A 26,480-nucleotide genomic window follows, 5' to 3' on the forward strand; every position below is an offset into this window, starting at 1 on the left:
AAAATGTGAAAGCATGTATTTCTTGGTGTGGTTAGGGTAACTTTCAAGTTTGTAGTTCATGTTTTATAGTTCTAAATATGCCTTTTGATACTCTATTTTTCTCTTTAATTCATAGTCTGTCTTAATTTCCTTTTTTTTCCCAAATTTTCTACATTCTGCAGAATTGCTCTAGAAGATATATATAACATGTTTTTAATGTGCTATCAGAAAGGTTCATAAAATTGAGCACTTGTCTGTACTTCAGTGTTATTTATTCCATTTTTACCAAGTTTTGCTCTATAAACTCATGACTAATGATAAGTAAAACAGATAAGCAAAACAAAAATAGACCTTCTCTCCAATAAGATATGCTATATTATCCATTTAAACAACTTCTATAATGAGTAACTGAAGAATGGTTCATGGAACGTCAAAGGATTTAATGAACCACCCAAATAAAAAAACCGCTGAGGCATCCTCAAACTCCCAAATACAAAGTAGCTTTGTTACAGCAGATGTATTTATACCAAAAAATTAAGAGCATGTGGTATTTCATATTTTTATTGTAAACACTTGAAATAGTGATGTGCCATTCAGGCCCCCACAATAACTTTTAGATTTGTTGTCTAGTTTCAGCTTAATTTGAGAGAGGTGCCATTGCCTGAGAGATGATCAGTTCCCAGAAGTTTTGTTTAAGTAGGTTTGAGCCCAGGTTACCTGTCTGCTCCATCTCAGCACTGGCCGTGAACGGAGGCAGCCAGACCCTGCTGAGGAGGGGTGTACACGGGCAGGAAAGAGAGACTTGGGTGCATCCAAAGAAAAGGTGCTGCATAAGCACAGTTATATTACTGAACTTTGCAGAGTCCATGCTGGAGAGAACTATTCTAGCTAGAGGATATCTGTCATTCCTGAATTCTGCACTTATAATGCAATGTATTTCTTTAAACGTCAGAAAAAGGAGGTGGTGTGCCTGTGTCAGTCAATGTTAGACCTCAGTCGGACAAATGGGAACCTTGACTCCTTTTCATTAATTGTTCAGCTAAAACAGATTAATTCAGCAAAGCATCTGCGACTGGTGGATATATTACTGAAGAGTCTCAGTGTTTGTGGTATCCCTCTTGTTAAAAGCCATGTAGGTTCAAATGCTGGATTAGTTAGGCAGCAGTCTGGCTTCATAGGATTTGTTTTGCTATGTGAGAAATGAAAGGTCTTATTGCTGAAAGCATGTTTTGGGCTGGAAAGGTCCTTGTCTGTTTCTTTAGGATTACAATTATTTGGATGTTTGAGCATTGTATTGCGTGTAGTCTATAATTAATTTCTTGTTGGTGTCATTGAACGATTTTATATCTTGTTCACTGAAATGAATAGAGATTTATTTTTCAAAGCGTTTTCAAGACAGGCACAACTCTAATTGCAAAACAGCTTTATAGAAAGATTGAATCTGGCCTAATCAGAATTTGTGTCACCTCGTACCTCACCGCTAAGACGGTGGCACTACTGCTGTAAGCGCTCGGTGAATGCAGAACAGCAAGCAGTATCTCTTCTCAGTGATTTTACAGACTGAACAGATGAGAAAAAGAATAAATCAGAAAATATGGTTTAGGAGTAACAAGTTGGTATGCAATCATCAATTTTTGATGAAAATTTAAAGGCTGAATAATTTTCTTATAAATATTTTGGATAAGGTTTAGTTAAGAAGGTTGTTAGTTAATAGAGAGAGTGGAGGAGAGATCCAAAAAATCAGATAGGCGGAGGTCACCAGAAAATGAGTGGGAAGTTTTCTGAGATCCCCCAGGTGAAACTAACTCTCATTTTTTCATTTCTTAAACTAACTAGAAATGATAGTTTCGAGCAAGAACCCATACTGTCATTACTAACTTACGTCCTAAGGAGGTCAACTTCCCTGTGGCATCATTTGGACGAAGCATAACTAACGGCCAAGCACAGGCCCCCAGCTTGGTACGGTACAAGCTCACAGCCCTGCTTTACAGGTTACTGCAGCCCCCACCAACTCTGCAGCTCTCAATGAGGGCTTACAGTCTCCTAAGTGTGTATTTTTTTCTAGCACAGAAGTGATAGTTTAGTTTCTCTATTTTGAAAAGTGATTTTTCCCTCCTCATTGACAGGGGTCTGTAGCTCTATTTAAGATGCAAGGTTCTGTTTTGCCAGTTACATGAAATGGGATTGTTGAAGACAACTCTGTGTGTGCTTTTGCTGCAGATGATACCTGTAAATTAACCTGTGAAAATGGAGGAAAGTGCATTATAAATGAGAAGGGGGATCCCCGATGTCACTGCTGGCCAAGTTACTCCGGTGAAAGGTGTGAAACTAACCATTGCCACAATTACTGCCAGAATGGAGGAACCTGTGGAGCCTCTCTCCTTGGTAAATATTTCTGAGCAGCTGTATCTTACTATTATACCTATCTTAATTTAAATGTTTGAATTTATTCCTTCTTTGTGGTTTTTTTTTTCTCTTTGTAACTTATTTGCTTTGTCCATACTTGAACTATGTGCAATATAGCAGTATATACCATACATATACTTTATAATTAATAGTGCTTTTCATTCACGTATCTTGGTGTTTTAGCAGAATTAAGCTGCGTCCCACAAAAGGGAGCACAGAAGTAAGTATTCAGTATAAAGACGCACATGTCGAGGTATAGAAATGGAATTGTAAAGCGTAAGGTCCAGTCAAACTACATCTGGAAGAACCCCACACATCTTGTTCTCTCTTTATCTCAATTCTCCCTCTAAATTTTTAGGTGCACACACAGAGATATTTCCTTAAATTAGAGAGTTGTGTGACCTCAATCTTTTACCTGTGTCTTACTGGAATTCACAAAGTAGGCATTTTACTCATCTAATTCTCAGGAAGATTTGTTTGATCAGAATTGAGATCCTTTGTTTTCCTGAAGGAATTTGAAGTCACATCTCTTATCTTCAGGAAGATTATCCAATGTGTCAAAACGTGGGTATTTGGCAGTTGATCTTTGTCCCTAACACTTAGACTGTTATAGCTTGTATAATGCAATTAGTGTTTGGACTAGAGAGGGAAAGCGTGATAAGAAGTACTCTACAATTTAGTAATTATGTGAGAAAGGAGAAGTTGAATTCTATTTTCTGCTCGGAGGAATATTTAAATATTTGATTCAAAGTAGAACAGCTGGAGAAGAGTTTGCTGTCTTGTCTCTTCTCAGAAGCCCATCAGCTGCTGAAGGTGGTGTAAATAATTTTCTTCTACGTGATGAAATGACCAACACCCTGGTCTCTGAAACAGAAGTATAGTACCTGACTTTAGAAGAGGAGTTTGTGACTGTTTAGCGCAAACAGAGTGCGCTCCCTGTAATGCAGAATTATGTCTCTGTGGCAGAGGGGGCTTAGATCTCAATGTTTTCCTCCGCACTCCTTACTAATTAACTTTAGCTTATATAGTTTGGTAATTTAGCTTCACTTTCTATGCTGGCTTCTCTGGAGCCTCCTCTTATTTACTGAGATGAGGTGGCAAAAATCCAAGTGAATGCAAACCTAACAATCTGTTGTGTGCCAGAGGATTTTTCGGTTCTGAGTACTTGAGGGTTAATAATGTTGTTCATAGTTAACATTACTAATAATGACTAAATATTAGAAAATGAGAATCCTTGAACTTGAAGTTGATTAATTATACTTGAAACTGCTTATAACAGCTGATGGAACTACTGACACAAATGATAAACAGAGATTTTTCTCAATGTAGTGAGATCAATACACGTTTAGTGAGGACATGCAAGTGAATGAAATAAGTCACGGGGGATTTAAATGTGCAGAACTTCCTTGACGTGCAGAAGAGAGGATGTTTACTCCCACATCTTTACATGTCCGGCATTTAATTGATACTTTTGTGGGGTTAAAAGGCTTCGTAAAATTAATAACTCAGCTGCTAGAACTTAGCTCCGTTCTGAATCCTGCAGAGGCCCCAGGGTTTTATTTAATCCTTTTCTTTTGGCAGTAGCCATAGGGCTCATTCACTTCCAGCAGCTTGTGTTTTCTTTACCAGGCAGCTAACACTTGCTCTGCTCACACAGCTATGCTATTGCCTGGATTTTTTTTTTTCTCCCCTGCTAAATCCAGCCTCTGAAATCTCTCAGCCTTGCTGAAATAATTAGTGTAGTAGGTTTCGTTACCGGTGAGTAAAGGAGAGATATGAGCAGATTCTACAATATACTTCTGCTAAATTGTTAATCATGGCCCCAGCTGCTACAGAGGGCCTGGAGATGCAGGCATTAGCCTTATTTCTGCTTGGTCTCAAACAGGATAATGTGCCTGCACCAAAAATGCATCAGGAGAGCCAGCATGGATGTCACCACAGTCCACATTTCATTGTTCAATTGCCTGATTTTTGGGAATCCGGACCTTTAACTGTAACTAAAGTTTACTGTACTACACATGGCCAAAGTGTGCCAAGCCTTTATGAGCCAAGACCAACACAGAGCTGGTTCTGATGACTCTTACTGGGCATACCTGCTAATAGGAATATTCTTCTGCTGTGCTGTGTCCACTTTCCTAATTTCATCAAATTTTTAATCATCACATTTCAAGTTAACTAGATTTCCTATCTGCCATTTCCAATTCATGAGCTTAGCCATGCCTTGAAGCCTGTGCCATAACGTTCATGTGCTGGAGATGTGGAAAAATGACCGTATATCTTTCTAAATCAAAGTGACTCCATCCAGCATTCCAGATAAAATTTTTGAATTGATCCGCATGTCATCTTCCTTGAATGCCTAGCTCCTGGACCCTGTAAATATTCTATTAAGAAGAAATCTCTATTTCTTATCAGACTGTATTTTTTATCTATATCAGGCCATAAATCGTGTGTTACTGAAACAAACTAGCGTGTCAGTGAGATGTCCCCTTATCCTAGTTCAATCTAATCCATGATGTACTAAAGCCATTATATATCTTACAGAGGGAAGCTAAACTGTACACCCCAAAAGCATTGAAAACTGTAATTAAGTCAACAAAGCTTAATTCCTCAAGTGTTTTTGCAACAACTGTTTCCTCTTCCAGTCAAATGTACCACTGTGCAAAGCGTGTCATTCAGTCATGGCATCCGTGAGTGCACATTTAGCTTTGGGCTCTGCACACACCATTCCCAGTTTGGACTGAGGGTGTGAAATCCAGACCAGAGCAGCGTTCACTCACTTGCTTCTCATTGTCTCATCCTTTAAGGCAGAGTTGATCTGCTTTGTCAGGTTCATATGAGAGTCATTCGTGTATATGTTCCTTTATTCTCTCACATTGCATCATGTAGGAATACAAAGGTTCTTTGTTACCAGGAATTGCTCTGTTTTTCCTTAATGGTTGTAAAACTTAAGCATTATATTGTGTCTAGATTTAAAATATTATGTCCTACCAGGTTGACTTGTCCGCTAGCAATAGGTACATTGCACACTTTTTTTTTTTAGTAGAGAATTCTCTCACATTTCTGGAAAGTATAAAATTACTATTTTAAAATAAAGTCAGCTCCATATCATCTTAATTTCTTCTACTGTGCTGTTGCTATCTGTGCATACCACCTCCTGTACTACAATGCTCACAAGCACTTCCTCAAAAAGCAGCATTTATACTTTTGATCCATTATACAATTGGCTCATCAAACTGTCCTGCTGAACTGATGCAATCAAGTTGCACGTTTTCCCAATTTTCTCTTTTTTTAAAATTTCTTTTTGTTCAAAATGATGAAGCTTTTTCCTCTGGAAGTTGCAGAAACCATATGTGTGCGAGTGCCAACCCAAATCCTATCTGCAAAATATAAATGACCTGGGATAATTTCAGCTTGCTTGTCTGTCTTAGAAGTTCCGATTGCCCTTATCAATTCTCCTGTATTATCCAACTCAAACAGCTTTGATGCAGCCGATCTGACGAGTGTCATTGTACACGCGTGCCCTTTGGAAAGCTTAGGGACTGCCAGTAAATTTAGCCTCGCAGGGAGATGGGCCTCTGCAGGGTCCCCGCTGCTGGGAGGCTTCCCTAGGAGTCAGGGAATTTCCTTACTGTTGGCTTCTAGCTCAAAAACCGAGGAAGAGATATCCTGAAAACAAACCTTTTGTCATATTCTGATATAAATAAAACGACGCAGCATACGAAATACTCTTCTAGTGAATGTGTGTGTTCTAGTGATATGTGTAAATCCTGTTCTCTTTCACCACCTGATATATAATAGTAATGTGATAACTAATTAAGTAAATTGCAGAGTATTACTCATTTTTTAAAACATGATTGTGCTAAATCTTTCCTGGATGTGTTAAATTGTAGAACCTCATTATCTGCACACAAATGTTAATTTGTTAAACAAATCCCACTGGCAATTCAGGGATTATTCACTGTTGGTTTACTTACTGCTAAGCCTTTTGGCAAATTCCTATGTGATCATTATATAGCTAGAGATTGGGGCAGCTTTAATTAAAATTTATAAGTTTATGACAGTTCTATTGAACTACAATAATTGAACAAAGAAAATGTCATCAGTTAATTAAAAATACACATCTGAGATGTGTAATTAAAAGTTTGGGTATAATAATGAACACTTTCCAGTAAGCCAAATTGATGGGAATTTGGAAAAAAATTAAATGTTACCATAAAAATGCACTTCCTTTCTCCTTACAGTTTAAAGTAAAAATGTTGGAGCAATAATTTACTAAATGTCTTGAACATATTAACTAGATCTAACTAGTTCACAAAACTAGATAAATACCTATTTGTACAATACTTCCAGTACGAAGAGTACGTCTAACCATATAGAATTGTGATGTTTGTATCAAAATGAGTAACAAATTATTATGTCTTTCCACTACATGAAAATTGATGAAATATTCTCCAAAAAATAATTATATGTAAAGTAGATATTACTTTATATTCTATTTTATAAGCAAAACAAGTTGATTTTGGGACATGGTGGTGCATACTGAAAACACTGTCAGGGAAGAACCTGTTTACTTTGCTGATGTCATATCAGTCCCAGTAGTCTCAAAGTGGGATGCTACATCATCTTGTCACCAGGACAGGGACTGTGGGAAGGGGAGAGGGCTGGTATTTAGCTAGATGCCGAGGCTGCCTGGTCTGTCTTGTCTGGTGCACAGCTGATCTAAGGGTCCCAACAGAACCACCACAACCAGCCTTGGTAAGAGCAGCCTTTTGAGACTGCTCTAATATATTTAGAGATTGTTCTTTTCTCCCTTTCTTTCATAACATGGAGAGAGTGTATATCTGTCGGGATTGATCCCAATCAGCTCACCTACTAATTAAGTACAGTAATACAGCTTCTCTCCACTACTATTGGTTCAGTAAGGCTAATTATGGTTCATCAGCCACACAGAAATGAATTATTGTGATTCCCACAGACTGCTGATAACTGATAAGACATGCTATTACTTATAGTAGGCTGATGTAGTGTCACATTGTTTTCTTTAACTGTGACAGCAAGTGAAATATGCAAATTAAATGTGCATATTCACACATAACAACTTAAAAACACATATTGCTGGTAGTGAATTTACCATTGACTGGAAGAAATAAATAATCTACGTCTTGGTGCAGGCATTCACCTGGACGATCTTGTTTTTCAAAACTTTCAGAAAGCTTACAAAAATAGTGCTATTTCCCTAAATTTTTTTTTTTAAAATTGCAAAATACCTTATGTGAAAATACCATATTTTGTTCATGTCTTACTGCCAAAAATAACTTCATATGTCCTAGGGTCACCATAAAGTATTCTCCTTTAATTTACTAAATTCTGTGCAAAACATTAGAAAAAATATGTGAGAATTTTATAAGTTTGTTTCAAGTTTTATCAGTTCTAGAATTAAGATTTAAAATTCCGTAAATTACTATTCTTGGTTTTTTAAGAGAGAGGCTACATAGAAAATCTTCAGAGAATAGTGACTTTCAAGTACATTGTTTCCCCAGAGAATTTTCACTATTATTTTTGTTAGTGGTTTTATATGTCTTACCAGGCACCCTTTAATGTATTCTCTGCAATTCATTTCTTTAAAATTGTTATTTAGAATTATTTTAAATACAAAATAATCTCATCAATATAGGGACTACATGCATTATGTTTCCACTTGCATATACAGATAGTGGGAAACTCAGTGTATCCAGGAATTGGATTAGAGATAGTAAATAGCAAAGTGCATGCACATTCATTGTGAATCACTAAGAGTGGAGAAATCCTGAACAAAAAAAAAAGGTGTGCTTCTTGCTCTCTAGATATTATTACTGTCATTTTGAAATTGGAACATTTACACATGAGATGCTGAGAATGTGCTGCCACCTTGTCTTCCTTGACACTTTGACAAACAACATTTTTCAACATAGGTAATCGAAACAGGAATTTTTTCTTGGGATTATTATGTTAGGGAAGAGATTAAGAAGAGGATAGGTGAAAGCTAGGATGCTAATCTGTAATAGGCAGAGGGAAAGAAGACAGTATTCTCATACAGTAAATCCAGTTGAGGATTGCACTGAAAAAGGAAGAGCTCAAAACAAGGAAATTTTTTTTGTGTTTTCTTTCAGAAAATTATTTTTGCTCATCTTTGCACAAAATACACCAGAAGTTGGTTATCTGAATTTGAAGTAGTTAGCATTCCATAAACCACTTTCCTTATTAATATGTTTCTATACTGTAATGCATTGTGAACATTTCTGTGGTGAAGGTTGGGAATTAAGAGACAATTTTACTTCTGTCTCTGTACAGCTCTAATCCTGAAACTTCACGGCCAGTGTAAATGCTGAAGTTCTCTGTGCATGAGATTACCATGCAATGTTTGTTAGTTAGGATATGTGACATCTTGGTTAACGTGACTATTTCCTTTGCAAACATAAATCAATATTCTGATTCTATGATACAAAACCTTACAGCATTGTTTGTCATTGTTTAATACTTCAGTTTTATTAAACTGTTCTTGGAACCATTTTGTATCAGAAATAATTTATGAGAATAAGTCAGATTAAAATGTCATTATTAGTATTATTTCAGATGCCAACAGTCTGTGTATAAATAGGCAATGAACTATTAACGTTACTAAAAGTCATGTTAAATTGAGTGACAAAAATGGAGTTTAGGCTATACTGTATTAAATTTTCATATAACTGTCAGCAGTTTGGCATATTTATCAGCCTACACTAACAAAGAATAGACTAATCTTTTCTACAAACTAGGAAAATATCATTGCCCCATCATTTTAAAAAATAGAGGAGTATTAATAATAAAAACTGATTTCAGACCTCCAGATCTATGTTCTATTTTATTTTAACGTTTTTATTGGAACACTGGTTCAGATGAAGGATTATGTGCACCCCCCTGGCTTAGGGGGGAGAAATTTAAATACAAGTGTATACGTGGGGAAAAACAAAAAGAGTCTGTGCTAATATCTGAGTTCAACATCTTTGATTTAATGTTTAGATCACAGGGGATAGATATGAATAGCCAGGCTGATGCATATTAAACTAGTTGGAGCTATTTTTAAGTCAATGGTTTTGTTTCTGCTATACTCATTAGAGGAAGAGACTAACTGATCTCATGGCCTTTAGGATGATTTGCAAAACACTTTAAATTAGCATAGCTTAAAATAGAAAATATAGAAAAGAATTACATGAAGGGTTTCATAGAAGAAGAGTAAGAATTAAGTGAAGGAAAAAGAATAAATAAATCATTCTGCATGAATCAGAGAGAGTAGAAAAAATGAGTGCACTTCACTTGCATTGAAATATTCTCCAACAAATATGATATTAAATGATTACATAGTATTAAAATAAAGGCAGACCAGAAGAAAATTAGAATTGTGGGGTTTATGGAATATTTAGTTTAATCTACATTACTTTAATGAGACAGCCAACTGAATAGAGAAAAAAAAATGTAAGAAGGGTTGCATATTTCAGAGTTTTAGATGCAGCTGTGGTAAAAGCCATTAGGAGGCAAATGTGAAAGTAGTTGTGGATACCTACACCACACATCGTATTAAAATGAGGAAACAATGAATGAGACAAAAGACAGCAAGGAAAGGACCTAGTCATAACGCATCAGTAAATCAGGCAGCGGTAAGAATTTCCTGGTAGATCAGTATGAAGATGAAAGATAATTATCATGGAAAAGTAACTTTAAACATTATTTCATTTGACTACTTAGGATTTTGGCTCTTCTGTACATTTTAAACCAAGTCAGGCCCAAGACAAGCATAGCTTCTTTTGTGTGCTTGCTAACCCACCCCTCCATGAAAAATTTTTGTAAGTAAGAAGTTGGTTTCTGCCCTATGGCATTGTGTGAAGTTTTTCAAATGTAAATGCAGGGATAACTGGAGTTTCTCATCACTTAACGTATTCCCTGACTTTCTCTGATCTCCTTTCGATTCCACAGTCATATCATGATCTTGATTGGGATGTCAATAATAAAAGCTCATAGGCTATTTTTCCTGCTTATGCCTGCCCAATTCCTGTCCAAAGGGCTTCTGTATCACACACAGAGTACATTATGTAGTTAACTTGCTAATCTGATTGATGTTAAGAGTTTCTTAACATGTAGCTCTATTCCATCACTGGCGACGACTAGATATCAAGGAAATGTATATTAATTTTACAGCAGCTCGTTAGTTGCCTTCCTTTTCCAAATTTGCCATAAACAATTATATTGATGGTCCCATTCAAGACTAGGCGTTTCGGTTCTCCCATCTTAATTCTTAGACTTTTACCATTTATGTAAAGCACGTGTGTTACTGTTTTGGTTTTCTGTAGTCTACTTATGAGGCATTCCTTTTGTTCTGCCTGATACCTATTTACTGACTGTTGCTAGCCTATACATGGTCCTTTACTCGGAGATATGGTATTTCTATGACTTGATTGGAAGGGATGACAGGACATTACCTGTCAGCTATCCCTTACTCGGCAGTGACCCAGTTAAGCTCTTGATTGTACTTGCCAGCGGGTTGAGTTCCTTATGATTCAAATGAAGACCATCCTGTCTGCCCCTTTATTTCAGAAGTGTCCCCAGGTCTTGATTAATCTTCATCTCTTTCCTTACCCATCTTAGAAGCCAGGAAGAAGAAAAGTGTTAAACTCGGTCTGTTTTCCCTAAGTTTAAGAAAACCCTAAAGGCTGAATGAAAGCAAAGGGAAGCTGGGTCGGGGAAAAATAATGTTTTGTAAGAGATAAACAAGAATCAGAATAGATTATTAGGAAGTGAGAAGCGAAATGGCTAGTTGGACACATCAGGTCATTTATTTGAACAGAAGATTACAAATGACATGTAAAAGCAATGTCAGAAGATGGAAAAACATTTATGGGGTCTAGAAGTTTTTCTTAAGGTTTATCTTCTTTAAAACAAAAGTCGGGGAAAAGTGGAAGAGTTTAATAAAACAGTGGAATTATAAGAAAGCTATAAATCCTTTAGACACGAGATTTAGATAAGGAAAAAAGATGGGAAAATTACAATAGGGAAGAATCATAGGAGGAAAACGCATCGGGTTTTAAACACTATTTAAAACCCTTTAAAAAGAAGCTATAGACTAGGAGTTCATTTTGTGCAAATATTCATCCCCCAGGTGTTCACTCCTTTTCAGACATTGAATATTGACCTTACAGGCATCTTTGGTCTGATGCAAGACAGCAATTTTTATGTTACAGTATTTATTATATGAGAGGGATGTTTTAGTAAAAATTGTTATGTAAAATTGGCTATTAACACATTAGTAAATATTTGTATATTCATGTGATTGTATGTAAAGGTTTGTAGATTTGAGAATAATGGAGTGTATTCTGAAGAGGCATCGATGTTGATCATACAAATATTTATCCTCTGCAACTGGAGGAACCCAGCCTGGCAGGATAATTTGAAGAGCTTAGTCATATCTTAAATTCCTACTTAAGACCGTCTTTTAAAATAATTCCCAAATAAAGAGTCAATGACCATACATGCACAAGTGTAAAATGCATAGATGCTGGTTTTGAGGTGTCCATATCTTACAGTGCTGACTTGCTTTTTAAAAAGTTCTCAATTCAAGCAATGTTTGCAAAGGCATGTTTTATTAGTGTCTAGAGAAATGTAGTTGGACTCATACATTAAAACTTGCTACTGTTACGATATATGTATCTATCTTTAAAGTGCTGATTATTATTTTAATGTTTATTTATTTTTATCATAAAATAGTTTTCTTTGTTTCAAATAGGGAGGCCTACCTGCAACTGTGCGCTGGGTTTTACAGGACCAAACTGCAATCAGACGGTCTGTGATCATTTTTGCCAAAATGGAGGAACCTGCAGTGTCACTGCTGGGAATCAACCCTTTTGCAACTGCCTGCCTGAGTATACAGGGGACAGATGTCAGTATTGTAAGTAATCTTCACAAACTCTTAAATCTGGATTTATAATACTCTTAAATCTGCATTTATAATAAAAGTTCTACAAAATGGAAGTTTAAAATTATTTGAGTGATTTTTCTATCACATGTGTTGGTAAACTTAGCTCCAGAATGATTCATACTGGTAAGGGAATGGAATCTGATGTATTCAAGTGATCTTTGAACATATTTCCACAATATCCATCTACATGTGTAGGAGAAGAAAAAAGCTTTTTTAGGAATGATTTATTTTAGTATTTTCATGAATGAATATGTCCAATGGAGCTGTACAAGACAGCTGACTTTGTCAATAGAAATGAGAAAATAGTGTTAAATTTTTCTACTTCAACTTCTCATATTTGTTATCTTATGCTGGTGGAATACCTAAACATAGTGAATTTACGTAGTTGGTTAAAGAATTTCTCTGGTATCCTTTATCTTCGCAAACCATCACTTGTGTCTCCAACTGCTACCTTACCTTTCATTTTTATTTCTAACCCCAGTAAGCAGCATATTGACTTTTGAGTTTCACGCCTCTATATTCCTTCATCTTGCTCAGAGATCACCTTCAGTATGGTTTCTGCCCCCTCCTAGTATTGAAAATCAGGATTTCTAAGTATTACTCTTGTTTAATTCTCAGGACGTATGTTCTATCCTCTGCCTCTGAAGTTCTCCGTAGTTTGCCTTTCCACTGACCCATCAGACTCTTCGCGTTGAGATACTGTTCTCCAAGGGTTTCCATGCCTTTAGAAAGGCTCTTCTTGCTTTTTGGAACTTTCTCTGAATTTTTACTTCTTTTACAGAGGAGAGGGGAAAGAAGATTACCAACGAATAGGCCTTCTGTTCTTACTCCATTTATCTTTCTTTTTTCTCCATGCTTTCTGTTAGCATGATCACCATTATCGGTTTTCCAGAGGCTCAAGGCATTTCAACATAATCTTGAACTACTTCTTTTGGTCACTCATTTCAAAATTACAGTTTGTCTTCCTCAAACTGATTATTTTTCTGAAATCAGAATTTTTTTTTTAATCTCCTTTTTTCTACTCCTGCTTTGCTTTGACTATAACATTCTAAAATAGAGGACTGTCATAGTGCTTGTTATAGAGTAGAACATTAAATGTGAAAGCCATCATCTCTTTTGTACATAATTGAGTGAATTTGCTACAGAAGGCTAGACTTAAACAAAATGGAAGGCAAATTAGCTGTTATAAAGGTCTGGTTTAGAATTATCTACAAGATACAAGAAGTATTTAGTTTTAGTGAAAGGTCTGTCAAACAAGGAAAGGGTTAGTATGTATCTTAAATAGGATTTGTACTGAAGTAAACTGAACGTATTTCCAGTTGGGAGACTATGAAATAAATTGAAACCTTTGAACGGAAAACCAGTAGTAATTGTGATTCTCTCCCACTTCGTATTAAACAAACTGCATGGATCCACAAATAACTATTTGCAAATACAATTGGGTATCTGAAAACAATATAGTACATAAATCATGCACAGACAGACACACAGATTAAGAAAAAATATTTATTTGAGGCTTACCCAAAACCAAACAAATTGTTTCTAGTTGAATGCTTCTGCAAACATCTTTTTTTTTTCTTTTCGTTTTTTTTTTTTTTAAGAATTAATTTAAATGTAAATTTAGGGATACTTTTTAAACAGTGCTTATTATCAGATTTGGATTGTCTGCTGACATGTTGGAAAAATGCCACAATACAGAGACTCAAACACATTATAAAATGCAAAATAAAATTAAGCTTTGGTTTATTTAAACCTTAATACTTTTAGGGGAAAAAAGAGTCTTACAATCTTTGAGAGTATTTTTTTTTGTGGTCAATAACAGTTCTATGAAATTGTACAGGTTTACAGATAATAATGGGTATATAAATTCACATCTATGATTTTTGGTTTATTCACACATATGTCTGATGTTTTTGCTTTATTAATCACATTCACTTTGTATGTGTGTTGGAATATATTAATATAACATTATTGCAAAGATTGGTTGCCTCTCAGATATCTTTTTCAGTCTTTCTATGGTATGATTGAAACTATTTCATACGCAAAGGATGATACATGAATGTGCATAGGTATTTTACTCATGCTTCCAAGCTGAAAATATTATTAGTGTGTTTTATGGCAGGGAGAAGACATTTACTTGCAGTATTGCCAGATTGCAAAGACCTTATTTTCCTCATACTTATCGTCTCCAATTACCCAATGCAGAATTTCTCCTGTGATTAGTTCACATAAGGGCTAATAACCAAAATGTGTGCTCTGTGTCAAGGCACTGGCACTGCTGAAATAAATTTAAGTGAATGAATTTACATAGAATTCTACTAACATTGTGTATGTTATTATATACACATGAATTTGATGTATTTGAATATAACTCCCTATTTTAAATTCCTGAAATAAGACATACAGACTAGTTAAAGTTCATTTCTTGTATCATTTAAGGCCCAAACAACCTAAAAAATAGAAAATGTTTTCATGCAGTTACAATCATTCAAAGTGGATATAGTGATCTCATAAGCTGTTACTTTCCCTGAAACTGAAATTCCCTTCTTCAGGGGGAAAAAAAAAAAAGGATTATTTTCGTGTCATTTCAGTCCAAATGTAGCATACGCATTTTAGATACAGCAGACGATTAAGGGTGTTTGTGACTAAAATCAATATTAAAACCCAATACTTGTTTTAGAGTATGAACTTCCTATTCCTAGGTTTTGGGGTTTTTTTTTTGTCCTAATATACATGGAAACATTTCCCCCTTGCAATGCTTTTTTCATAAGATGTCTCTCAGTATTACCTTTCAAACTACGGCAGTTTTTGTTCAAAAAACAGCCCCCCTGCTGCAAATTACCATTCTGTACTCTGAATTGGGGAACGGCAAACAATAAACTACTTCATTTAGTGTCTTTTAAGCCTCTCTAGTTGCTCCGTAGTGATTCCGTAAGCAGATGAGTCTACAGCCTGCATAGATAGGTGGAGACATACAATGAATAATCAAACAGAAATAACTCCTCCAACAGTCATGCTTTGTCCTTTAGCAGAACTCTTCCAGCATGGTGAGTACCGATGGCACGGCAGTCAGTACGTACTTCTCTGAGAGGGGGAAAAACTGAGCACAGAGAAGCATAAGCAAAATGTTTCCCACTCTGTGAGATACCCTTGCAAATCACCCGTCCTGAATATATTCAGTGTTTTAGTAGTCTCCAGTTTGCTGCTTAGGACGTGCCCCCAGTCAAACAGCATCTTGAGAGTTTACACTTCCAGACTCAAAGCTGAGGTTGCCATTTGGCCAAGGTTTCTTTCTCTAGTGAACAGCTTGATAACGCCCTGCTTCTAGCTGCTAGTGACTCACCCTTAGCCACATCCTGAGCTTCGAAGGGCTTGAATTTTTTCGTTTTGTCAGGGAGGTAATATTTTATTAATATGGACAGGTTAACTCTAAGCTAATACAGATGCATAGTTCAGGATTGATACATCTTATATATCAATTACTTCATCTGTCCATCAGGACACCACCAAAAGCTCAACACAACATGTTAACTGCACAGAACTGGGGAAAATATTAGAAACAGAGAGAAATAGAGACTTTGTATGATTTGGCCCCATTAAAGAGCTTAAATGACGACTTTAAAAAAAACCAAAGGAAGTTGTCACTACCACATAAATAAAAATGAACTGAAATGTTAAGATACCAGTATATTGTAGCTCTGGAAGCTTCTTCAGTTAGGCAACTTGTTTTTTTTAAAGGGATATGAAAAAAATGAGACAGTTACTGGTGCTTCTAAAGAGTTAAAGAATTCACTACTTGAAATCTCAGTCCTGCTGGCATTTAAGCAGTTAAATAAGATAATGGGATCTTGCACAGTCTATAAAGATAAGCATGTATGTAGTTTTTTGTAGAACTTATGGATTATGTCTTTATATATTATTATTAGAACTCCATGAAAATTTAATATGTGGATAAATGAAAATAAAACTTAATTATTTCAAAATACTATTTCCATTTCAGTTTAGCATAATGCTGTTAATGGTAATGTGAATGTACAAGAAGATTTTTATTCAGCCAATGTCCCATTAAATACATTAACATTGCTCTGCTTTTCTCATCAGTCTTTATTTTATGTGGGATCATGCCATAAATGGTTAGACATCTAGAAGGAAAAAAAAAATCTTTTATGCGTTTATCCTTCTGTTTCACTTCTCAAGACTACATCTTGAGTGGTTGCCAGTGAGCCACCAGCTTCATTCATCATTTTGTTTTTATTATAGTACCTTTTAAAACATGGTAAAAAAAGGTATTATTTTTTCTGTGATACTCCTTAATGTCTTTTAGTAATTAGCTTTCATTGCTTGCAGATGTTTGCCACCATTATTGTGTGAATTCTGAATCATGTACTATTTCTGATGATGGAAGTGTAGAATGTGTCTGTCCAGTACGATTTGAAGGTCCAAAATGTGAAGTGGACAAGTGTATCAGATGTCATGGGGGACACTGCATAATAAACAAGGACAGTAATGACATAGTATGCAAGTAAGTGTGTGTGTGGCGGGGGGTGGTTATGGTCAAAATTGTATATTTTATAGCGATTGTATTGCAGTATCCTTCAAATCTCTTACACAGTGGCTAGCCCCTGAACCAGTCACATCAGAACAGTTTCTTTGTGTAGCTCCTGCCCACACAGAACCGACTGGCTCCTGCCTTTTTAAACCAACTTTTGGAGCACTCCTCACTGTGGGAAGCATAATGTAGCAGGAGACTGAATGGGTCTTCACTTGGAAAAACTAGAATATTTAATAAAGTTAACAGTCGAGTTTTACTACACCGTTGAAATTTGTTCTTTCTGCAGTATCTGTGACAGTGATGGAGACATATTGTATACTGATGAAAACGTATGTAGTAAGATGTGCTGCTATATTGCCAAGTGATTATTTTGTATAATAATAGCTTATTTTCATAAAAGGAAAGATTGAAATTATTTTGTGTAAAAAGCTCACTGCCTGTGCTAGCTTTTCAAGGTGGAAACCTAGAATTCTTGCAATCAGTACATCTTATACATATTATAAAATCAATATTTTAACATATAGATAAGTATAAGGGAATTCACCAGATGTGATAAAATACTGATTGCTATTTGTATTTTTTCTTAACCGTGACAGTTGCACTAATGGAAAGATTGCCTCTACCTGTCAGTTATGTGATGGCTACTGTTACAACGGTGGTACATGTCAACTGGACCCAGAGACTAATATACCTGTCTGTCTGTGAGTATCCTGCATTGTGTAGATCATTAAAATATCTGTGTGCCAACAAACCATAAAATTATTATGCATGTGTCTGTATTTTTGATCTCTCTAGGATGTATAATGTGCTGGTTGCAGTCTAACTTTTTCTGCTTTTTCTAGCTATTTCTGTAACCCGATACTTTGTCTACCTTTTTGCAATATGTGTATTGAAAGATATAACTAAGGTATATCTTGTGAATGCATATAGATACAAAGATATATCTTTTGAGACTTCTAATAATTTCAGGCCAGATCTAAAGCCCATTTAGGCATTTGTTCCAGAATGGAATCAGGAGGTACAGGATAGTTGATCTCCCCTGCTTCTCAAAGGTGGATTAAGTCTTTTCTCCTATAAAGATGGTCAGAGGTGGGGACGATACACTCCTGACGGCTAGAGAATAGTAAGAATGACGTCAGTGTTTATTTCCTTTATGGGTCTGAGGATATGCTCATGTACCTCTTGTTTCTGCCCTCACCTTCACACTGCCCACAGTAGCCTGGCTGTTCTGTGGTGAGGTTGCTCTCTCCCTCCTGCACCATGGTTGAGAGAATAGTTCAGGATGCTTTTCTTAAGCCTAGACATCAAATACCAAAGGAAATGTGATTCTGTAGTCTGAATGGTGAAGTACTGTCTTAAGAGGTAGAAAAGCCTACATTCTAGTCCTTTCTTGAGAGCTATGGTGTATCTTCTTTTTCAGCTGCTAAATATAAAATACAGAAGTAGTGCCTGTAGCAAGAAATTGATTTCTTTCCTGCTCTCAGTTACACTGAGCTACCAAGTCATACTCCTTGTTTTTTTACTTTTGCCTAATAAACGATCCGATCTTTTCTGCACTGCTGAAAAGCTTCATTGTGGAATAGTCTTCCACTTCTCAGACCAACGTTGGAGGTCAGAGCATCCTCCAGGAACATAAGAGGTGTTGAAGAGAGAATTGGACTCAAGTGTCTCATTTCCAGGGTGACATAAGTAAGTTGTTGTCCAAAGGGATCTGGCATTACAACTTTGTAAATACAGATACAGCCATCCCTTCATTTTGTTGATGTGTATGAGGTAGGTGATCTTAAAGGAGAGTGCCTGTTGTACTCAGACTCTCAAGGAAGTTACATAGAGAAATGCCTAGATTTTGTAGTCTACCAGTGTAAGAGACGGACCAACTGTTCCTGCTCAAGCACTTCTGAATGTGCAAAGGGGCAAAACTGTAGTTGCTGTACTATTGAAAAGAAGTTGTCAATAGGTGTTTACAGCTTTGGGGTTAGAGACAGTGGAATGCAGTTCTGGATGGTAGTCCTTATTCAGCTGAAAATGCTTTAAGTGCCGATGTCTCTTTTTCAGTAGTATTTTGATCCAGCCCTTTTTACCTATTATTTGTATCTCCTTAAATGTCTTTAGTTGAGGACTAGAGAGACTTATAAATCTCAGCAAAAGGAGAATATCACAGCTATAATATGATGATTAAGTCTGGTGATTCATTTGCTTAAACACCTAGAATGGCTATTTTGGAAGCTTGTGATTCTTCCTTTCTTTTTCCTTATAAAACTGGCTTATTCTTTTTCAAATTCATATGGAACACCATAGCATCTCAAGGAAAACAAGTTTCATACATTAATTTGTGTATGGATTTACAATACATACATGCTGCAGCATATGTCAACACTGTTAGCAATGCTAAGAAAACAGTCATGGACATTTTTAAGGGCATTGCACTCTGGATCGATCAGTACAAATGTATAGTACGTTTGACAATAATACTTTGTTAAGAACGTTAGATTCCTGAACCATCAGTTAGTATAGGCCCATTGTTTTAAAAGTATTTGATCAACGCTGATGAGCAAACTTTTCAGTATAGTTAGATTGGACCTTCCATTAAAGAGTATTAATTTTGTTATCTGTGAGTGTGTGCCTGTGTATGTGTGTGTGTCTTGCCATCAATATATATAATGCGTTTAAAATCTGTTCAGCAAAAGGTAGAATATTTATATAGGTCTATTTTACTGAAATTCTGCAGATGCTCTGTGGGGTTTAAAAGTCAGCGCTGTGACCAGAAAGTGAACCCTTGTGATTACTACTGTCAGAATGAGGGAATTTGCACTTTAACTGCGTTTAATGAACCGAAATGCAAGTAGGTTTAACCTTCCACTTAATGCTGCACATTCTGTGACATCATTTCAGGCCACAGTTCATTGGTTCAAGTCATGCACATTCACATACATTTCACAATATATACTTAATCTGGGGGCTCGTTTCTATAATACACACTTACCCTTTGATAGTTGCACTGATGAGTATATTTAAACATACTTTTGGAGTATCTATATCATTGGAGGAAGAAATAAAAAGCTTTATTTTTAATAAGTGAATTGAAAATACTGAAAATGCCGCTTGGCTTTTATTGCTCATATTTTGAGATATTATACCAAGTTAATCCTACGCAGCATAAAGTTTAGCAAACAGTGACATTGCACATGTTCTGTAGTCCAAAACTGACTTCCTGTTTCTTATCTGTACAGGGAAGGGAAGAGAAGAGCTATTTAGGTACCACTTCAGGAGTTAAGCTTGTATTCAGAAATCTTGTTGTTAAGTTTATAGAAATAATGCTGTAAAATAGAAACTGGTAAACAAAACTATGTGAACTATATCATAACTTTGACTTCTCCTCTGATTAAAAAAAATGTATAAAATAGATACATTTGTATGCTCTATTTCTTTGAAGGATTTTCGGTCTATTTCTTAAAGAGAAAATTTTAATCCTCATCAGGGAAAGAAAGAACCTTATTCTTTGAAAATGCTGTAAGGCAGACATGCACAGAGATATGAAATACCAGTCAGATGAACATAGCTTTGCTCAGCAATTGTGATGCAAAAGTCAGAATTGAAATCACAAGGCAAAGACCTAGACTTGGGATAAAATATGAAACTCCAACAGCTTTAATCTTATCTCATCTAAATGCATGGTTTATGAAAACATAAAATGCTGTGGGGATGTGCTGTGGTTGTCTGGTGGGTAACAATGACAGTGACTAGGTATGGTGAATTTTTTTGAAAAATATGACCACAATTCCTTTCGTCAGTGTACTCAAGCAATGAAACTCTATGATTTGAGCTGTCATAAATCCATTGGAAAGTAGATTAGTCTTCTAACTACCACTTCTTATACTTTGAAGAGTATGGAGTGGGTCTGTTGATCAGCGTTTGTGTGGAACATGGTTGCTTGGAACAATTTGTATCTCTGCATTCACTTCTTCACGTTCAGAATATAAGTATAGATAGAACTAGTGTTCCTATTGTCTCTTCAGACTGATTGTTGGGTTAGTATGGCCACCACTGCCTGTGTCTAGGAATTGTTAAGAGAATCTTCTAAATTGTTTCTTTTTTTACAAAGCCAAGGTGGCTTGGAGGAAAGGGAAGAGAAGCAAATAGAAGTTGTTTGATGGAGTTGAAGACAGTAACAGTGTTAGAGAGGAAGAAGTGTAACTCCGTATGTCTCAGTTCTCCTTGCCAACCTCAGTTCAGGCTCTAGTTGTTCCCAATACCTTGTGTTTTTCTGGCGCCAAATTAGTTCTTAACTGGAGCTTGTTTATCATTTTCCCAACTTGATACTGGCAAGTAGAAGACCTCAGGAAAGAATGAAGTAATCCCATGCTTCATGAGAGTCATTGTGTCAGCGAACAAGAGTCTCAAAGATTTTCTCTGTAAGTTCTGCTCCGTTGTTAGGGAAAATGGTTTATCCTTCCAACCTGCATGTCTGGCCACGCTATGTATGACATCTGTCTCTGAGAGACACTTAGATAAGGGCTAACATTTTTCTTAACCAGTCTCCAATTAATGGGTGGGTGATTTTTAGAAGAAATAGGAAATGGCTGGGTTTATTGTAGTTCAGCAAGAACTCCTCTCTATCTCACAGCCAGATCAGTTGAGAATGGAAACTTTATGCGTAATCAAGCCCTGATTATTATTCAGTAAAGACAATAGAGAATAAGATTTATCTGTTCTAAAGGGCAATCCTAAAGCCATAATTATACAGAAGAACTATAAGCCCATAAGAACATACTCTCCTTTTACCAACCTATACTGTTAGGGTACATTTTTATTTTATCTTCCTATCTCAAGTTTTTTTTAAACCTGAATGCAGTAAATATTAGGTGCACGCTGGAAATAGAAGTTGTGCTTTTCACCTAACCAGTTTAGGAGTGAATTAAGGCCTCGCTGTGGCTGCATATAAGCCACCAGAAAAAGGAAGGTTTTTGTGAAGTTGGTCTCCAGTTTCAAAGAATGCTCTGCCAGGTTCTAAAAGATACAGAATATACTGTGATATCTCTTTGAATATAAGGTCCTATGCAATCTAGGTTATTAGTTCTTAGCATTATTTTTAGGAATAGAAAGAACATTTCTTCCTCCCCCTCCCCCATTGTCCTTCTTGCTCAATAACACAGGTTGTGAGAGAATTTAATATCAGAATGTTAAAATTTGAGGTACTGACCTTTTCTGAAAAATGTACCACTGAGGGTGTCTTTTAAAGAAGTATTATCTTACATATAGTTACTATCTTTTTAGTATTCACATACTAAGTTTTTTAAGGATATCTTTAGTACTACTCACTAATGGGTTGAAGTGTGTGTGATGTGCATAACACTAGAAGCATATGAGATATGTCTGAATTGCTCCAGTCACTTCACAAATCCATTGAAAACAGAATGAACAGGAGATCAGATTCAGATGGGAAATAATCAAGAGATGCTTTTTCTATTTATTTCACGAAGTGTCAGTTCCATCTGTTCTATCAGTCTGTCTTTTGTTTTAATAATTACCTTTATTTTCCTCTCTGTTTCCTTCTCACTAATTACCTAACTGCATGTACATTCATGCAAAAGAAGCGAGGTTTAAGGAGAGATTATATGTTGTTATTATACCAATGAAGACAGTTGGAAAAAAATTAAAACTTTTAAGTACACAAGATGGTTATTGTTGTTACATGGGCAGTGCTCTATCAATTTCTTTAGTACAGAATATTACTCTTTCTCACCTTTGTTTCTTTTATACCGTCACTGTAACTATAAGTTGCTATAATTCCATCTTTTTATTTGTATTTCTATAATTATTTGCATCTACACATAGATGTGTGATCTATTTGTATTATTAATATTATTAGCATCTGCAAATAAATGTGATTGAATCATAACCCTCTTACGCTAGGCATTACAGAAATGTAATGAAGGATAGTTTCTGTTATAAGTTTACAATCAAAACTGGTAGAAGATATAAATCATATTGATCCTTAACTAAAGCCAACTAAATTTAAAGAGTGTTTTTAAATGCTCTAATCAGCTTTTGAGCAATGCTGCACGACTGTGGCTGAGGACTTTAAGGTGAAACAAATAAGACTATGTTCTCCTGGCTAATTAAGAGGATAGTAATTTATTCCTCCTTAGGTTACTTTCAGCATAGATGTGTGTGCAATTCTGTGTATCTACGGTTCGGAGCTCTGTTTCCTAGGTGTCATCAGAAACAGAGAGAGAAATTCAGAGGACAATGTACAGCATTAAATTAGTTGCCTGTGGCTAGATATGTTGACTGTTCAGAGGGCTTCAGGTTGTGTGTGTTGTATTTCTACATTAGAACGAACATCATTTCTTCTGTAATGAAGAATAAGTCATCCTGGATATTTTAATTGCTTGCAGTAAGCAGGTGCATGACTTTGAGAGCAAATTAGGTAGAGAAATCAGTGGTCTTTCAGATTAATTAAAGGCACCCATAGAGGAGCTTGAAAGAAAGCATAACTTTGGTAGCAGAAGAAACCGAAAAGTGAAGGGTAGAGCAAGAATAAATTACTTCATTTCTAAACTGAGAATTTTGGTGGAGTAATACGTTAAAGACAATAGTGAACAAATGGGGAGAGAACAAGTTGTGAAATTTCTTAAAAGTGAGAACAAGAAGCTTGAACTTGGAAGTGGAAACATGGATAAATAAAAAAAAAAAATCCTGCAGGAGTGAAATAAACAAAAGAGATGTTCTTGCCAGCTTTATTTCCAGCAGGCTGGAGAGAGACACTGTGTGTGTGTCTGTCTGTGTGTGTACACGCGCGTGTGCGCATGTGTGCATGAGTTCATGTCATGGAAATCAGAAAGAAAAGAGTGTGTTCCTCTTGATGGAGTAACTTCCCTCCACCTCATGGTCTTATGATGCTATACCTTGACATTCCTTGACATACCTCTTGACATTCCTTTCGTGTTGAGAAATCCTCAAATATGAACAGTTTTTATGTAAGTATATGTATGACTTGTACGAATACTGTAAGTACATGCAAGTTCATAAGTAAATGTAAAACTCATAACTAAGCAGACCTCTGTGGAAAAAAAGGTTAAGATCCAGCCATAGTCCGGTTGTGGTCAAGAACGAGAGTGCACCGCCAATCCCCTCACTGGCATTTTCTGAAGGTTGAGTAGAAAAAGCTACTGCAGCATAGAACAATTGCAGTGTTGAGAAGACTGCCCAAGAGTAGAAGGCAAATGTAACTATGACAGACAGTATAAGTCAGAGAACAGAAAGTTTTATTGCATTTATTGCAATGAATGTTTTCCATATGATTTCCTAGGGTATATTTAATGAGCTACCCAATTACAATTACAACAGGAATTTCACAGTATTATGCTAGTTCTCTGAGAGCTTTCTTTTTCAACTAAAAACACCTTTGTTATAAATGTCTTGAATTTGAACATAATCAGCAGGTTATAACTTTATATCATGGAAGATCTTTCATTCAGTCTGTGTCGCAAACTAGTATTAGTTCAAGAATTAAATGCAAACAGATGTTTGAAGAGTGGTTGTCAATGGAAAAAATGACAAGACCTTGGAAAAGAGGAGTATGTATATTTTTCATTGAACATTTACTAGCTAAGCTGTAATGCAGATACCCTTTGTCCATGAGTTTAAAATTGTTCGGATAAAACTTGCGTAGTAGCTGCTGGTGTACATCACTGCTTATTTTGCCTCTATGAGAAGGAGAGAAAAATGTGATTTGTCCTATACTTATTGATCCAGTCATTTCTCATTCTTTTCCCATTTTGACCACCTCAATCTATTCTTTTCCTTTTGCTTTGTTGCTCAGTGTAATTTCAGCTACAGTAGTAATCATCTAGATATGCTTATTTTTTATATATTTACTCTATGTTAATAATATTAATACTTGTATAGCATATGTACTGTACACATATTGCTAATAGCATGAAGTTTAATGACCCTCAATTCTTTTTCTTACCTTGGGATGATAGAGGCTGAGTTGCATCTGAAGACTTGTTTCTTTGCAGTGAACACCGTTCAGTGAATGACGATTTGTATTAGTAATGTCGTGCGCAAATTAAATTCATGTTTAAAGTCACACTTTATTTTTTCATGTATGTTGTTACTACATTTAAGATTCTTCGGGTTCCTCAAAAGTAATTTTCTGTTGTCTTGCCTGCTTTTGGATTATGCAATTTTCCTAATCTTAATTTATTGAATTGCAAGGTAATCTGTATTTCATTTTCAAGTAACATTGTAGAGTTTCTATCCCTTGGCTTCTACATCAAATTCTTTCGTTTTGTTTTCCTTATAAAGATACCAAGTGATGCTCATTAGACAAAAGTAATGTGGTCTGTTCTTGTATAAAATATTAAGGAAAAATTTTATTTGAAAATAATTCAACCCTACAATATAGGAGAAGGTACAAGATGTGTTATTGATAAAATTTGGGGTGGGCTTTTTGGTCTTTCATTGTTATGAAAGTTCTTTGTATCCCTGAGGGGTTTACCTGTGGGTATAACTTTATAATATCAGCTCCCTGTATGAAGAAAGCATACTTCCAAAAGTATTGCTAAATTTATTATAAGAAATAGTTTAGTGATTTAGTATAGTGCAAGGATTTTGTCATCCTATGTCATCCTACACAGTTTGGGGGAAAAAGGAGATTATTTTGATTCCCGTCTTTCAATGCAATTTAAGACAGATAGTAAATAAATATAATCCAGATGTCCTCTTCTCTCGTTTTACACATAGTTTAAATATTAATGATAAGACATGTTCCAGTGGAATTTTAATGTAAGTGTTCTTAAAATAGCAAGGCTGGATACTTTCATTAGGATGTTTTACTATACATTACTATCTATGCCATGACTACAAAGAATAGCAAAGTTAGAAAATTACTTTGTATAATGAAGAAATATCATTTATAGGTAAGAAACGTTTTCAATTCCCCTCCCACCTCTATTTTTTAATGACTGTTTCACAGATTCTGTTATGCTTTCTAGACTAATCTTTCAATGCTGCTTTCTGTCATTTTTTTGATACACACTGGTATATTGAGTTGGAAAGCAGTTGTCTACAAAAGCACTTTTAACTGCATATTATGCCTGCTATATTATATTTCTATGACAATGCCTGTGGCACAAAAAAAAGGGAAAAAAAGAGAAACAAAAATGAAAAAAATTGCACACTGCCACCAAATTAGCCTTTTTACTATTTTTTTCTATTTGTTCAGACATTTCATAGTGAAATGGTTCCTTTTGGTCAAGTGCCTATATAATTGAGTTTAGAGTGTTTCAGTGCACTGACCTGGAAGGGTTACAAAAATAGAGGAGAGACACATTTTCTCTCATGAATAGATTCTGTAACAACAGCGTGATCAGTCTCTGAAATGTAAATATCTTCATTCTAAATATTCTTCATTACAAGTGGGACACCTTTATAATTTCAGTTTAAAGTTTTTAAAACATCTCTCTTCTGTAATACTGTTTCCTCAAAATAAATAATTCCTATGGTGTAGGCATTCTGTATCTCGGAACGTGTTTCCCAAGCAGTCATCTC

General features: G+C 35.7%; 1 protein-coding gene across 1 annotated transcript in view; it reads left to right on the top strand.

Annotated features, from left to right (window-relative positions):
- Nucleotides 1-26,480, top strand: part of LRP1B (LDL receptor related protein 1B) — a 575,589-nt gene that overhangs the window by 537,475 nt on the left and 11,634 nt on the right. The window contains exons 82-86 of the mRNA XM_075152715.1: nt 2,200-2,364; nt 12,179-12,340; nt 16,718-16,892; nt 17,519-17,623; nt 19,651-19,764. Of these exons, the coding sequence (XP_075008816.1) occupies nt 2,200-2,364; nt 12,179-12,340; nt 16,718-16,892; nt 17,519-17,623; nt 19,651-19,764 (721 nt within the window). The remainder of the gene's footprint in view (nt 1-2,199; nt 2,365-12,178; nt 12,341-16,717; nt 16,893-17,518; nt 17,624-19,650; nt 19,765-26,480) is intronic.

Source organism: Calonectris borealis, chromosome 6 (assembly GCF_964195595.1).
Source record: "Calonectris borealis chromosome 6, bCalBor7.hap1.2, whole genome shotgun sequence".
Classification (NCBI taxonomy): Eukaryota; Metazoa; Chordata; class Aves; order Procellariiformes; family Procellariidae; genus Calonectris; species Calonectris borealis.